The following is a 17250-nucleotide window of genomic DNA, read 5'->3' on the forward strand; positions in this document are numbered from 1 at the left end:
GATGTTGTATAAGCCCTCTAGAGGCGGCGTGAATTTTACATCCTAAAATGCTTTGGCTCAGATGTTGAATTCATCCTTTATCTTTTCAAAAGTGATATATTGATATCTTAGCATTCCAGAAACTCATAAATAGGTTTCTAATTTTAGAAATTAATACGATTTTGATGGCTCTGTGAAGTAGCAATAAGTATAATTTAGAAGGATGCAGATAAAATGAGGGAGAGTCATTTGAGATATGTTGGACGTGCAATGGAGCCCAATGAATACACCCATTTGAATAGTGATCACATTAATGATTAATAAACATATGTCACATGTATCCACAAGTCTCTCAGCACATTTTCATATTTCCCATATGTTTTTATGATGCTCTATGCTATTTGTTTATCAAACTTCTCCATTGCATAACCTATGTGTGTGTGAATGCTAATCCTGTTCACGTTGAATTACTTTCTTTGTCTGCCTCCTGCTGACTTTGATTCCATTTTTAGCTTATAGGTGACATTTGGGTTTTCATGACCTCAATGATATGCAAAATATCATCTGGAGTGGCATTTATTTGGGAATCAACTGTTGGATGGTCTTAGATATCTAAAACAGCTACTCATTTTGCAGTTGCATTGAATGAATAACGTACATCTCATGAAAGGTAACTTTCTTTATTATTTGTTCGATTGTGTGAAACCCATTTGATACTATTCTTAATTTCTTATGTTATTAGTTTTGTATTAAATAACAAACATAATTCCTATATGCAGTAATTTCTAGGTAGGTCCTTTGTTCCTAAAGGATGGAATGTAGTCATTAATCTGATACCTTTTATGCCAGGCTGCCAGGTTATGATATAGTCTTAATTGGAAATCAAGATGGTCCATCAAATTGTATTAGTACACGATTTTATTTCTTTGTTATGTCCATCTTCCAAGATTTACTTCAATTAGTGTCAGAGGAAATTTTCAGACATTATTGGGTGTATAATATAAGAAGAAGAGAAGCATTAGACTCTGATATATCACGTGTCATCAATATTGCTGATCACGCAGTTGTGGTCAGTATCTGCTAACAAGTGCACGAAAAAAGTTGATTGTTGATGATAGGGTCCATATGTTCTTGGAAATTAATCATGTTGCATTTTGGCAGAATAGAATATATGTGGTCAACCTTGACTGGTCTATTGAGAATCCATAGTTGACTCCAAAATTTTAGGACTAAGGTTTGATTATTGTTGTATCTGCCTACCCCATCAATTTTTATTTTATTTTATTTTTTGTATTTTTATTTTAAGATAAAGATTATCATGAGGGACTATATGGACTTCACAATATATTGTTTCCATCATTCTTTAGGTTTTGTAACTGTTTAAACCCTCTCTAGGTCAAAGCAATACAACCATTCCATGCTATGTCAAGGATCGGGGTTGTTGAGGATCTTTGTGCTAGGCTTTTATAGCTGAGTTGGGTTTCTGTGCAGGGAAGATATAGACATTATGCTCTCCACAAGAAAAATTTCCAACTATGTTAGTTGCATCTGTTAAACATCACCATCAATGTTGTCGGTAAGGACTAGTGGTGGATGGGTGGGATGATTCGATTCATACCAATGAAGAAATCCTCTCTCTGGGAGTTGATCTTAAATTGTAAGGAATTGATACTGTGGCCATCATCCTTGTTCACAAAAGGCTTTGCCATGTGTATGCATGGTATGTGATTAAGCGATAGTTAAATTTTGGTTGACTGTCTTGCTATTAGGACATGATGGGGTTGTCACCGTTTGAGGGACATTTGGCAGGCAAAAGGACCACCAAAACATGGCTCTTTTTTTTTTTTACTTAGACCGTGACATTGGTCAAAATTCCAATGTTATAGAATCTCAGGAAGTAGGAATAAATATAGCTGATTGGGTTGTATTTGTAAGGTTACTGGTTAGATAGTGGTTGCCTTGTTCTGCATTGTTTGATCACATGGGAGCTTTTAACTCTGTCTTTTGGTCATTTTTTATTATATCATTTAAACCTATGAAAGTTGAGGTGAACTTGGCATGTTGGAGAGGGCGTTCTGGTAATAGTGGGGTAGAATGATTGGGAAGGCTGATCTGTTATGCCTAATGTGGTGCATTTAAAGATAAAGGAATGCTAGGAATTTGAAGGGCACCAAGCTCCTTCTAAATAAGCTAAAAGCTCTATTCAAGTTGCAGCTTCTGTTTGTTAGATCACTTTATGAGTGGATTGTGGTGGCTTTTTGGGACATCCCCCTCCCCCTCACCCACCATTTTTTTTTTTTTAGTTTCTCTTCTTTACAATGTGTAATCCCTATTTGTGTGTGTGTTTTTAATTGTACTCCTGCTATTTTTTATTATTAATTAGTTATTTTATATTAGCGAAGGGGTATTCTCTCTCTTTAATTTCTCACCTTAATTTTTCATATTCTACAACTTGACTTGGTATTATAGCATTTTGATTCAACCCTAGAACGCGTTAAAACAATATGGAGGTTGTTGTCAGATGATAGAAGTGTTCTGATGTCAGCATTCATATGATGACATCTGCGTTGTTGTCAGTGCCAATTTGTTCACAAAAGTTTGGCAGCCATATAGAGCACTCTTCAGGTAAAGCAAGATACGACAAATAGTCTTATATGACAGGCTTTAGTGATATGCTGACTAGGCTTGTTGTCGCCCTGATCAGAGGTCCACTTTTGATTTTTGTATCTTTGTCAAAGGTAATCTTGTTAGTTGTTCCAGTAAAACACAGAATGTTGTCACCCGTTCTAGTTCTGAAGCTGAATATCGAGTTATGGCTCATACTGCTTCTGAGATGTTATGAGTTTACTCTTTCCTTCATGACTTGGGTATTGATGTTCCTAATCCTATGCAGATGTGTCGTGACAATGAGCCTACTATCCTTACTACCAACAATCCTATTTTCCATGAGCATTTCAAACATATCAAGGTTGGTTGTCACTTTATTCAAAATTTGTTGATGCAACAATAGATTGTCACTCCCTAATTCTCACAAAAGCTTGTGCGTCTTTTCAGCAACCATCTTTCAAGTTAGGCATGTTTGATTTGTATGCTTCAGCTTGAGGGAAGTGTTAGAGTTACTCTTGTTAATTTTATATTTTTCTACTTGCTTATTATTTTATGAGAGGTGCTACGTCTATAATATTTTTACAACAAATCACAAGTGGTTAGTTGTTATTGGTTCAAATTTGAACTTAACACTAAGATTACTTTTTTACCCCAACAATAACAACCAGTAACAACTTACCACTTAGGATTTATTGTAAAAATGTTGTAAACATATCATTTCTCTTATTTTATATTAGCATAGGGTAAACTTATAATCTTGTCATATCCCTCTAAAATATATAGTTGTTAAGGAGATGGCTGATTGATTGAGCCCTAAACCTTTTCTTTCTACACACTGTCTCTTTCTATTGTTCTCTTCCTCTTTTTCTTCTTTTCTTTTTTTTTTTTTTTTTTTTTTCCTGAATCCTAATTTTTTCATATTTTACTACCAACTTTAATAAATTTTCCTGTCAAGAAAAAATTTCTGCATTCGATATGCTGCTTAATCAAGAGCCAAATTTCATCAAGATGCAGTTTTGATGGTGCCAATCTGCATCATTATTAGATATTCATTAGTGAAGATATCGTTCTAGATCAAATGGACTTCCGATTGATTTGTTAATTTTTTTACCCATAAAGCCTATCAATCAACTAATCTGCATATTGGTGCCACTTATTAGTCACATAGGATTTCCTCATGTATGCTACTTATTTGACATGAACTTAACATTTCTTTTTCTTCATTGATATTATGCCAACTATATATCTTTTGGAAAAATAAGTCAGAGAAAATTAAAATACCTAACAAAGGCATGAAATCCAATTGTAAGTTAAAAAAAAAAAAAAAAAAGTATACCCTCTTGCCAAAAAAAAATCTTTGACTTTAGAAAGTATGTAATGACAGCAGTTAATTGAGTAAAATCATTTTTTTTTGACACTTTTAATGTATGTTCATAGAGATAATTGTCTTAAATAAGGTTGAAATTTGTGTAGTTGTAATTATTCAGCCCATATATTGTAAGTAAGAGTCTTGGAGACACTTTAGTATACTTAAGTTGCTTCCCTTGAGTTCTTGTACACTGCTTTTGTTATTAGTATAGATACTTTTACTCATAAAAGAACATTGTAACTAAATAATCTTTTATTTCCCTCACTACTTAACTCAATTAAGCTTTAATCCTAACTGATTGAGGTTGGCTAGTGGATGATTGAAGTTGCTAGTCTGCTTAAAGTTTTTCCACTTTATCTAAAGCAGAAAAATGGATGAAGAGAAAGAGTAATAACGTAAATTCTCTCTCAACCATTATATTTGTGAACTTATAATCAGTGGTTTAAGTCAACACAGCCACAATCTGTGTCCTTCTGCATATGGACGTCGGCATCGAGAAAACAGAAAACTTATCAGACTGGTAAAGTCTGTATCAGATGCAAAGTGGCTTCTGAACATAAGGAGAAGGAGTTGCTGCAACTATAAAGCTTCTGAATTGAAGCTCACAAAATAAGTGTAGGAAGTTTTATAACTGAGAAGAACAAGAAAATTAAAAGCAAAAAAAAAAAGAGAGGGAAAAACAGTAGAGGATGCTTCTTGATGGAAGAACAGTAAAGGATGGTTCTTGACTCAAGACACATCTCAGGACTCCATTATATATCCAATTAGTAACTAAAGAGTAAATAGGTCATAGAGAACTGTTTAGATGTGCATTGCCATCCAATGAAAGAGGTATGTTCTTGGCTATTATCAATTTTTTTTCTTGTTTTGTTTAGCATGCTTTCTTTGAATCCAGGTTCTCATTGTACATTGTCATTATTGCCACAATCTCCATTATTAATAGAAGTTTCAATCAATATTTAATCAATGGATCATGATTTATGAGCTTAGAAAACTTTTACGTTTTTGGCTTACTTGTTACGGCTGTGTGATTTCTGTTTGGATTTTTTTTCAGCAATTACTATTTTCAAAATCTTTTGTTATCTGAATCACCTCCACTATCAATAGACTTGTTTCTGAATAATCAGTTTTGGACTTTTTAACCGATTTTGTTCTTTGAACGGAATTCTACATATAAGCTCATTAATTTAATACAAAATAGATAAATATTCCTTGGCTGCAAACATAGAAAATTTGACAATTTCTTCAGCCTTTGCTTCTTGAGCTATCTAAGCGGAGAAGTTTCAAACTGTATTGACCCTGCACTCTTGATTTGTCATTTCCTTCTTTCAATTCTCTGGATGCAATACTTCAGCTCCTGCTGAATGTTCAACCTTGAAGGTGACAATACAATGTCTTTCCAAACTGACCCAGCTTCGCAAGCTGGGTTAGGGTGCTTGTAAAGTTCATATATGGACTTGGCATTTTCATTCAACCTTTCTACCCGTTTTAAACAATCAATTTCATCTGGATCAACCAGCAATGTCTTGTCTCTGTCTTTCCATCCTATCAACTTCACAGGAATTATTATGTCAGTATAACATGTTGAGTTTAACAAAAATTGCTACAAAAACCTTCTGCTGACAGGTATAGACAATAGTCCTGAATTCCATGGCCTTCATGCAAAAGCCAAACCCATGTATGAAAGTGTGAGTTAGCATAATATAAGTCAACTGAGCTTTTGCCAAGAAAAACAACATGTAATTATTGACTCTTGGTTGGTTAAATGAAATTATGCAGGTACAAATATAGGCCTATGTTTAAATCCAAGTTCTGGTTGTTAACACGGAAGTAAGGTTCTTGTCACTGCACAAAGAAAGAGGAGGTATGTTGGGTGTACCTTAGGCGGGCCTTCCAAAGCATTCGTGCAATATAACCTGGCATTATCAACCAGTTGACAGTATGTTAGAAAAGCATTTGCAAATCTCTTGTGGGATTTTAATTGTGAATTTACTCTTACAGCTCTTCTACACATGATAGCTCTCCTGTTTACATGCAAAAAAACACACTTTGATACATTAGATTACTCAATAGAGAGAGACAGATAAACAAGAAAACAAATATATTGTTAAAAATTTTAAAAAATGAAAATGTAAAAAGTACCAAGATATAATGGTTAGTAATATACCTTATGCCTCTTATAACAGCTAGATAGGCATCACAGACAATTCCAACAAGCTCTATCCTATATGGTTTTCTCTTTTTGCCTCCAACTTGCTCTGGTTCTTCATCTTCAATTTGTTCCCAGTAGTTTTCAGTTACAGTTCCATCTTCATTTTCCCTGTAACCAGCACCCATGCGATAACGGCGGCGGTGAACATTCCTGGCCATTGTTATTGTCTGCACAACAAATGGTTGCCAAGAGAGGGTGCCATCCATGATCACATCCCTCCCTTCATTAAGTGCTGTCACCAGGAGGGATGATGCAGCATCAGTAGATGATTGGTGTACCTGTTTATAAACATTTTTCAGGTCATACTATGGAACTTATGCTCGGAAATATTATGATGAAGCATATTGACGTGATAAATATTTGAAATATTATCAAATTATTGATGCGCCTACTTCAGGTAAGTTTTATTTAGTATTACATCTGAAGTGGCACTAAAATGAGAGAGAGAGAGAGAGAGAGAGAGAGAGAGAGAGAGATGCTTGAGTAATGTATTAAGGAATCAAAGGGGAAACTTCTTATCATGGGCAGAAAAAGCACCTTGGTCAGATGATATGTCAGGTATGTTTATGCTAGAATTGACTTTGTATTGTTTATACCAGTAATGTAGCTCAGGTTTACTCTGCATTGGCTTTATGCTCCTCTTCTTAACTTTAAAACCAAACAAACAGACTATGGTTTATGTTGAACAGGTTCAAAATTTTTTTGATAAGTATGTTGAACAGGTTCAATTCACAAGCATATGTTTCACTTCAGAACTTTTAGGCCTAGAATGTGTCCCAGTTTTGGTCATTTGATACCATTACATTCTCCAGAGTATTTTTTATACAACCTGTAGAAAAAGTGGGTGCTTCTGCCTATTATTCTGAGGGGGAAGAGGGTAGAGAGAGAGAAAGTCTCATATCTCACCAATTCAGCAGTCTGGAGCATGTCGACATGTCCATGACGTCTGGAACTAAGGGCCCTAAAGATGACATCTGATTCTTTGAAGGCATCTGCTTCAATTTTTACCGCATTTCCTGCTGCTCCTGCCCAGAATGGTCTTCATCCACAAACAATCAATATTAGCTCTTGCTTTCCATAATTCCAAATTCTTTCATTTTTAAAATGATGTAGCAAGATAGGGATGGAGTAAATATTTTAAATGATGGCCATAGGATTGAAATAATATCTCTTACACTAGTCATTTTGAAGTTACTTACCAATATTCAATTACCTTTTAATTGTTATAAAGCTTCCTTTTAGCAACTTCTGTATATTCAATTAGCTTTTCTGATCTTCAATACTCATTCGGTACAGGCAGACCTTTTGAATTCTTGAATTTTATCCGGAAGTCAATTTAAAGTTATCTATGAAGTTCCAATGATGATTTCACTTTTATACGTGATGTAGAAGATTCAGCTGTAAACAACTCAAGACTGAACTTAATAAATAGTTGTGACATTGTTGAAAAAGAAATTTTGATCTTGGCCCTAGGATTTAGCTCAGAGCTTCAGACCACCCAAAATAATACATGCATGCATATATATATATATATATGTATGTATGTATGTATTGTATGTATGTATGTATGTATGTATATGCATTTTATATACATATTTGCCGGCGTCCCCTTGTAGTTTTAACTTTATCAATTAAGGATAATGTAAGAGCTTAACAGAGGGAAGTCTGAATCAAGGGCTTTTCACCTGTTGCAAAATTTCTTACTGCTTATGTTTAGGATTATGGAATGGATGATAATAATATTCATACTCTTTCAGAATTTCTTTAAGCACTGTGCTCTTCCCAGCTCCCATCCCGCCACCCATCAGGAGGAGGACTGGACTCCTATCACTGTGTGCCACTGGAGCCATCACCTCTGTGCATCGTGAGTCATCATTTGCTATCATTCCCATTGCTTTCAGCTCCTCTACCAATGTAGAGAACACTCTAGCCACCTTCAGGTTTTTTGTCACCCTCTCAAATCTTTGTTCCCTATACCAGCCAAAAAAACAAGGATATTTGAATACTTTAATTCTGCAAAAACAATGTACTTGCATCAGTAATAATTATAATATACAACTTAGCTCTTTTTTTCTTTTTTTTTGGCGAATTGGATATAACTGAATTGCCAAGTAACTCTTACTAACTTTGGGTGATGTGTGTGTAGAGAATTTATGAGCAATTCAATTCAAATGTAAATTGTCTGCTAGTTCCATCTGCTCTTTGATTGCTTTCCTATGATCGTAACTGCTTATTACATAATTTCATCATGTTTAATACAGCAATTTCTCTGTATGAGAAAGGTCAAAGCCAGAAAGACTGAGGGGTACGCTCTATAGCAAATACAGAAACTAAAACTGGGGAAACAAAATGGTCTTGCATTTTTTTGCATCTTTCGAAGACTTACAATACAGTTTCTTTTACAGTTTTTATTTAAAAGAAGGAAAATACATGAAAAGTGGCTCTTGCATTTTCTGTGTGATAAAAGCCTGAATATATATATATATATATATATATACATTTTTCCTTTTTTCTGCAGGAACTTGAACTCCAAAAGACACATTTCATAGAATGAAGGCATTTGATTGAAGGGCAAGGGAAAATCAATGATAGTACAGTTTGGTTCAGAAATGACATGGGAATGGTAGACTTTATTATCTTGCTTTAATATTCTATTGTTAACATTTCATTTCGACTCCTACTAGCATTTTCAATTATATATATATATATATATATATATATATATTTATATAAAACATTGATGATGATGATGATGATGACCACCTTGTTGCTGCCATGAAAATTTGCTTGAGCTTCCTTTTGGGCTCAAGATCAGAACTCATCACCTGAAAATTAATGTAGTATGATAAGGAAACTATACATAAATCATCACGCATGATTTCAAATCAACGTTTTTCTTTTCTTTATAACCCCATAAGCCATTAGATCTTGGATACCTGAGTAATCATAAGATCGGTTAGGCTCCAATGAAATGCAAAGTAACTTAGAATGCATCTCTCAAACTCCTCCACAAGCTTCACAAAAAGCGAATCTGCATCTGGTTCACTTGCAAAGAACGTGTAAATATCATCCTCACATCCCTCATATTTCCTAAGGTATTCAGAGGCCAATTTGCATAGCTGTGGACATTCTCTCCTATCTTTGAATCCCATTTGCCTAGCTGCAACCAAGGGAGAGACAGAATTAAAACAAAGATTGAATATATTCAGGGAGATGTTAATGTTTAGGGACGTTTGGTCCTTTAGCTTTCAAAGTGTCCCATTGTGAGGGTGTAGGCATGAATGAAATTGCCCTGGAAAAGACAGCATGGACAATAAAGCATTTACATAGATCCAAATGTATATTGAAAGGATCAAATCACATAATTACCTACATAATGGGGAAACCTTTCTAGCTTTTCAACTCTTCGTGTGTCTGATAATATGAGGCGTGGAGCAAGTTTGTCAAACCATAGCTTCCGAATACGATAATGCACTGCCACAGCAATGATCAGGCCAATGAAAGATGCTACAATGATCTGTGTGAAGCTGGGTTTGCTGTAAAAATAATCTGAAGTAAAAAAAGAAAAAGAAAAATTAATGAAATATTACAACATTGCATTACATGCATGTAATTGTTTCTGAATGAAGGATGAAAAAACACATAATAGTCAATAGGATTAGGGTGTCCACATTTGTTCTCCTCTTGAAAGGCTTACCTTTCTGCATGTCTGTTAGAAATCCAGGAATGAATATGATGATTATGGGATATAAAAACAAATGTCTTTTGGATTAAAGGGTTGTAAATGTAACTGTGAGAAACAGCTTTTTCCATCGTCACGACTTTGTAGCTGCATGTTAATCGTTATATTTTGTTTGGAGACACTGATTAAAGTGACATGTAAATTCAGGGATTTTGCATGAGACCAAGATCAAGTGGTTACACGTGAAAATAGTTGAAGATATTGTTGCATTTTTGCATGCATCCAAGACACGGTCAAATCCCCTTAAAAGAGGACATGTTGTTGTATTTTACATGTGTTATATGAAACTATGAATAAAGACAACATATGAGATACCCACATAAGTGGCAATTAAATGCCGGGCTTTTTTTTCTTTAAATGAAAATTAAGGAGAGAGATTTTAATTTTTAACTAACAAAACTTTTTTTTTATTATTATAATAAAAAACCAATTCAATAGAATCTTCTTTTTTATTTATTTTTAGAAAAAAAATTCATGATTCAGATATTGTTGAAAAACTTCGAATTTATGTTTTCTAATATTATTAAAAAAAAAAAAAAACTGTGTTTTCGAAAATCTACCAAATGAATGTGGATAGGCCCGACACAGTCAGAACCCGTATCCAGTTTTGATTGGACTCGGGTAAGTGGTTAGAACTATTTCATAAAGTACAACCATAATTAAAAGCGAAACCTCACGCTCACGCTCCCTTCTCTCAAGTCTTGGGATCCAAATGGTTATCAGAACTTCTTCTTCTTCACCTGCTGCTTCTGCGTCTGCTGTTTTGTCATCTTCTTCTTCTTCTTCTTCTTCAACAATTGCTCCTAAAGGTAATCTTTCTTCTTTATTCACATACTCACATGAACCCACAACTTCAAATCTCACATCATCACCAAAAAATTCATTTTTCCTCTCCTCTTTGTTCACCAACCAACATAGTCATAGACCCACTTCTTCAAATTCCAAAATTTTACCAAAAAACTCACTTCCCAATGTTCCATTCCAAACCCCACTTGAAAATTTCTTGAAAATAAGTTGTGTGTCAGGTTACGTCACTCTCAATGAAGCTATGCACTGCTTTGATCACATGCTGTCTTTGCAACCAACACCACCAATGTCATCATTCAATTATATACTTGGTGCACTTTCTAAGAATAAGCATTATTCTAGTGTGATTTCACTTTGCCAAAGAATGAATTTAACTGGGTTGTTGCCTGACTTTATTACTTTAAACATTTTACTGAATTGCTTTTGTAATTTGAATCGAGTTTGTGATGGTTTTGTGATCCTGGGGAGTATTTTGAGGAGAGGTTGTAGTCCCAATACTGTGACTTATACGTCTTTGATTAAGGGGTTGTGTAAGGAGGATAGGATTGGTGATGCAGTTGGGTTGTTTAAGAAAATGGTCAAGGTGGGTTGTATGCCTAACGTGATTACATATGGGACTTTGATTAATGGGTTGTGTCGAACGGGGAACACTGGTGTTGCGCTTAAGTTACATGTTGAAATGCTGAACGGTCAATTTGGTGCCAATTGTAAGCCTAATGTAGTTTGTTATGGTACTATTATTGATGGGCTTTGTAAGGATGGGTTGGTAGATAATGCAAAAGCACTTTTCTTGGAAATGAAGGGTGGGGGAATATTTCCGGACGTGGTCATTTATAGCTCTCTAATACACGGTTTTTGTTATGGAGGTAAATGGGAGGAGGCTAAAGGTTTGTTTAATGAAATGGTGGATCAAGGTGTCCAACCTAACTTGGTGACATTCAATGTGTTGATAGATGCTCTTTGCAAGGAGGGTAAGATGAAGGAAGCAAATGGATTATTAGAATTGATGGTTCAAAGAGGTGAGGTTCCTGACATGTTTACTTATAACACATTGATGGATGGGTTCTGTTTGGTAGGTAGACTTGATGAGGCGAAGGAGCTTTTTGATTCTATGGCAAGCAAAGGATGTGAACCTAATGCTGTAAGTTACAATGTGTTGATGAATGGATATTGCAAGAATTGGAAGATTGAGGAAGCTATGAATTATTATAAGAGAATGATTCACAAGGGAGTTAGGCCAACAGTTATAACGTATAACGCCTTATTAACAGGTCTTTTTCGGGCAGGTAAGGTCAAGGATGCACATAAGCTGTTCGGTGAAATGCAATTTAATCATTTGGTACCAAATTCAAGTACATATAATATACTCTTTGATGGGCTTTGCAAGAACGAGTGCCTTCCAGAAGCAATGGATTTATTTAATACTTTAGAAAATATGAAGTTTGAGCCTAGCATTGAAATTTTCAACTCTCTCATTGATGGGTTGTGTAAAGCAGAGAAACTTGAACTTGCTTGGCAGATATTTCACAGATTATCCTATAAAGGCCTAGCGCCAACTGTTGTAACATACTCCATCTTGATTCATGGGCTTTGTAATAAAAGAGATTTGGAAAAGGCAAATGATCTGTTTCAAGAAATGGAAGAAAGGGGTTGTGCTCCAAATGTGGTCACATATAATACGCTTATGCGTGGTTTCTTCCTGAATAATGAGTTGCCAAAAGTAGTTGAACTTCTGCACAAGATGGTGGAGAAAAATGTGTCCCCAGATGCCTCCACAGCCTCCATAGTAGTAGACTTACTTTCTAAGGATGAAAAATATCAAAAATGTCTGAATTGGCTTCCAACATTTCCTGTTCAGAAGCCTGAGGAGAGATGAGTAATGAATGTTGACACTAGTGTGAGTTTCACAAAACAAACCTAACTTCAAAGTTCTAAGGAAAAGGTTTAACCCTTAAATCACAAGTTACAAAATGTGAAGGCCCACTGCTGCCATTGTCCAAATGTCCAGTTTTGACTGAATGGGTAAAAAGTTTCAATGGTTTGGTCATTCCAGGCTATGAGTTACTTGAGAATTGTATTAGAGATATGAATTTTATTCATCCAAAATTCTAAATTTGTTGTGATAACTACCCATATACAAAAATTGCGGGATATTTATGCAAGAATCCCTTGCTAGGATACCTTTCCTAGCTTACTTCTCTGTTGTTATCTCTATTTGGTCTGTATTTCTTTTTGTGATAAGTAGTATTATTTTTTGGTTAGCCATGCTGATGTGTAGACCCATCTGATTACGCTTGCAAACCCATTAAAGGGTTCTGTTTGATGGTTTGAGCATCTGGCTGATGGGTAAAATGTCTAAAATTATAAGGTATTATTCTCCATTCTGTTTGCCATAAGCATTCTTATATGCTCCATTTTCAAGCTACTCACTCAATTCCATGCATATAGTTTGAGTTCTACAGATGCGCTTTACGCAGGGGCGAAGCCACCTTATGCATTGGGGGGGCCATGGCCCCTCCAATTTTTTTTAAAACCTCTCTAATTATAAGTAAAACTAGGCTACAATCATTTTGAGTTAAGAGTTGGCCCCGACAAGATTAAAAAATTGGCCCCCCCTCCAACACATCACTCATAAAATTCCCCCCATCCCAAATCCCAACTGTTGCAATCATAAAAATTAACTCCTCTTGTCTTTCCCATTCTTCTCTAAAGCATGATAGCCACGTCCATATCTTTTTAGTTTATAGTTATTCAATTTTTGTGAAAGGATAATACTAAGGTGTAGTACATTAGATTACCTGATTAAACTCATATGTATTGAATTTAATTGTCCTTAGAAAAAATATCATTGTTTGTATTTTGTTGGACATGTTAAATATGTGCTTGAATTTAATTGAAGAACCTAATGTGTTACACTTAAGACATTGTACTTAAGTTTTACACTTTCTCAAAACTATTACAATATCTCCTTCCACTTTACAATTCCACAAAAGACTCTCCTCGTCACTTGGTGCTCTCTCTTTAGTTTCTCTTCATTAATTCTTCCATAGGATGCTCTCACGTAATCACATTTTCATTAGTTTCTCCTTCTTCCTTAACAAAGAGTTTTCTTATTTAAAACTAAGCAAATATTGAGAAATACCAACTTCGTCTTTTTCTTCTTCTTCTTCTTCTTCTGCAGTTTTGTTGTATACTTATATTTGATTTCTATGAATGTTATGGACTTATGATTTTTCAAAAAAATAGGAGAAACTCAAGAAAAAAAAAAGACTGAAAATTCTTAATTGGTCAATTAACTTGTTAGTATTTTGATTTTTGAGTGCTATAGAATTACACTGACAAAAAAAATACTATCAATAAGCTTGTGTTATAGATATACTGTACTTTGAGTTTTTCGTTGAATCAAAATGATAGTTTTACCTTGGCCCCCCAAGCAAAAATTCCTGACTACGCCCCTGTTTATGCCTCTATGATCTTCTACTCTATACCAAATGTGTTTTAAAGACGTGGTATGGATTGGCATGCCTCAGTGTTGTTGTAGATGCGGTGACTGAGTCACTTCTCTTGCTGTGGCTTCTAGAGCGATTGCTTAAGGTAAAGACATGGTGTGGAATAGCAGCGCGGCAGTATTTACTGTGTTTTTAGGTTGAGACAGGTGAGACTCAATCAAGAAATCACAACCTGAATGACGTTTAATTGGGGAGCAAATAAGCTGGTCTTTATTTATTGCATCTTTCCAAGAATTACAACACAAACTTTTAGGGTCTTTATTTGAAAGAAGGAAAATACAGGAAAAGTTGATCTTTCGTTTTCTGAATGATACAAATTAAGCCTGATATATATGTTTAAGCAAAGACTTTAATTCTCAAAGACACGAACATTCCATTGAATGAAGCCATTTGACTTAAGGGCAAGTACCTTTAAAATGGGGCAGCAACAGTTTTGGGGGAAATTCAATGATCGTGTGACTTTTTGTTTAGTTTCTTCCATGTCACAATCTAGAATATAAACTTTCATGTAATATCTTCCATGTGTGGTAACTGAATGCATAAAAAGACTAGGATACAATTTTGTTTCAGAAATGACATGGGAATGGTAGACCGTAGTTAAACTCCTTTCATGTACTACAGTATTATCTTGTTTTAATATTCTATTATTCACATTTCATATCCAGTCATGCTAGCATTTGCAATTATATAAATAACAATGATTATGATAATGGCCACCTTGTTCCAGCCATGAAAATTTGCTTGAGCTTCATTTTGGGCTCAGGATCAGAACTCAACACTTGAAAATTATGTAGCATGATAAGAACAATAGACACGAGGAGAAAAATCTACCGATGCATTTTTATACATATAAAGTATCATGGATAACAAAATAACTAACTTTTTAGATCTTGGATACCTGACTAATCATAAGATCAACTTGGCTCCAATGATTTGTAAAGTAACTTAAGAGTGTATCTCTCAAAGCGTAGTACCGAGCTTAAGAGAGCGAAATTGAAGTCTTGAAGGAAGGACTTTATGAATTTATGGTCAATTTTTTCTGATCAATTTTGATTGGGTTGAACAAATCGGATTGAGTTTAACTAAAATCTAACCATTTAATTATAGTAATTTTGGTCCTAAATTAAGGATTATGAAATCCCATTTTATTTTATTGTTTATGGGCAAAAATTAGACTTGAATTGAGGCTTTAGAGTAGTGTCTATTACACATATTCTAGTGTACACATAGTACACACAATTGCATTTTATAAGGGAACTCGTGACTTTATAAGAACCTCTCAAAAGGGAAAAAAATTTATTAGAACCATCCATCCGGTATTTATCATAACCTAGCACTAGTGATCTCATCTAAATTCTAAAGGATAAATTTTAGCTATAAAATTAGTTGTAACTTTAGGCTACAATCTTACTCAAAGCAAAAAGAATATACAATTTAACGGTTAGATTTTCTAAATATACAGTAATGTTCTAAACTTCAAGTGGAAGCAAATAAATGGTCATATTTTATCTCTTGGAAGCAGGTGCACATAAAAAGTAGCAGCAATGAATAAACTTAATCCTAAGAAAGGCTTTCCACTTCCACATACACAAGCCTATGGGAAAGGGGTTCATTTCGGCGTAGTCACTTTGGATTTTTAAACGTTTGATCTCTCGAAACATCCTTAACACATCAAAATTACTTGGCTCCATTAATATGGAAACCTTGGGCTTACTGGACATGTGCAGCTTAGTAATTTTTTACTTAAGATGTTGGTGAAGTAGCTGCAGCTCTTCTTGAACAATAAACGAATCCGAGAGAGAGAGGGTATTGTTAGCATTTCATGAATAATAAATCATCGATGTTAATACTTCTGATCGTCGCTCTTTATATTTTTATTATTAGTTTTTGTTTGTGAATTTTTGGTGTGATTTCGAAAAGGGCATTGTTGGACGATGAGAATCAGATTTAGAAGAACACAAGCTTTTCTTTTTCTTATCACCACTGCAATTTTCCAAGCTATTTGGAATCATTTTCATTTTCATCTTCGTCTCTCTATTTTCGCATCTTCTAGAAGATCAACAATTCACAAAAAATCCAAAGTGGAATTTCACCCCTCGTGTTTCGATGGAATAATTATTTTTCATAACATTTTTAATCAGGAACGGACCTAGGATTTCAAGCTGGGGGGCCGGAGATCAGTGATTTTTTTTTTTTTTTAAATACGCATCCATATAGTATTAATAAACCATCCAACTTTCTCTATCTTGCTCTCGCCTCTCCCTTTCTTTTCTTTTCTTTTTTCCTTTCGTTTCTGGCTTTTCCGTGTGGTTTTGGGGTCTTTTATTGATTGCTAGGTTTTTATTTTTTATTTATTTTTTATTTTTTTAACATATATATCATATTATATATAATAAAAGTTGGGCTTAGATGCTGTGGTTGCGCCACGTGACTTCACCAAATTGAAGAAATTTTCTTAAATTTTTAGATTTTAAGAATAGATATATACCTATTTTTTGGAATTTTACAAAAAATAAATCATGTTATATATAATAAAAGTTGGGCTTAGACGCTGTGGTTGTGCCACGTGATTTCACCAAATTGAAGAAATTTTCTTAAATTTTTAGATTTTAAGAATAGATATATACCTATTTTTTGGAATTTTACAAAAAATAAATCATGTTATATATAATAAAAGTTGGGCTTAGACGCTGTGGTTGTGCCACGTGATTTCACCAAATTGAAGAAATTTTCTTAAATTTTTAGATTTTAAGAATAGATATATACCTATTTTTTGGAATTTTACAAAAAAATAAATATAAATTTTTTTGTCCTTATCTTTTACTCTTATAATTTCTAAGTTGATAAAAAATATAAATTTAATTACAATCCAAATTCTTCACCTAATCTTTTTTTTATTATTATAATTTTGAAGTAAATAAAATTATTAATTTGATTACAATTCAAAATCTTCAACTAATCCTTATTTTTTATTTATTTAAATTATATTACTACACATAGATACAATTTGAAGGGGAAAAACGTG

General features: G+C 34.2%; 2 protein-coding genes across 3 annotated transcripts; one reads left to right on the forward strand and one right to left on the reverse strand.

Annotated features, from left to right (window-relative positions):
- Nucleotides 1–5259: 5259 nt before the first annotated feature.
- LOC112035581 (calmodulin calcium-dependent NAD kinase) lies at nucleotides 5260–9952 on the reverse strand. 2 transcript variants are annotated; one of them, XM_065780379.1, is made up of 10 exons: nucleotides 9865–9952; nucleotides 9537–9716; nucleotides 9104–9327; nucleotides 8931–8992; nucleotides 7917–8138; nucleotides 7074–7206; nucleotides 6123–6445; nucleotides 5955–5979; nucleotides 5835–5871; nucleotides 5419–5507 (listed from the first exon to the last, which is right to left on the reverse strand). In XM_065780379.1, the coding sequence occupies exons 1-9, from the start codon at nucleotides 9872–9874 to the stop codon at nucleotides 5836–5838; spliced, it is 1215 nt and encodes a 404-aa protein (XP_065636451.1). In that variant the 5' UTR covers nucleotides 9875–9952; the 3' UTR covers nucleotides 5419–5507; nucleotide 5835. The 2 variants fall into 2 exon arrangements, with proteins under 2 accessions (XP_023924184.1, XP_065636451.1); XM_024068416.2 differs by having other exon boundaries at nucleotides 5260–5507; nucleotides 5835–5979.
- A 629-nt stretch (nucleotides 9953–10581) lies between these two features.
- On the forward strand, nucleotides 10582–12910 carry LOC112035577 (putative pentatricopeptide repeat-containing protein At1g12700, mitochondrial). Its single transcript, XM_024068412.2, has one exon. The coding sequence runs from the start codon at nucleotides 10622–10624 to the stop codon at nucleotides 12590–12592; it is 1971 nt and encodes a 656-aa protein (XP_023924180.1). The 5' UTR covers nucleotides 10582–10621; the 3' UTR covers nucleotides 12593–12910.
- The last annotated feature ends 4340 nt before the right edge of the window (nucleotides 12911–17250 follow it).

The sequence above is a fragment of the Quercus suber genome, unplaced genomic scaffold (assembly GCF_002906115.3).
Source record: "Quercus suber isolate HL8 unplaced genomic scaffold, Cork oak 2.0 scaffold_234, whole genome shotgun sequence".
NCBI lineage: Eukaryota > Viridiplantae > Streptophyta > Magnoliopsida > Fagales > Fagaceae > Quercus > Quercus suber.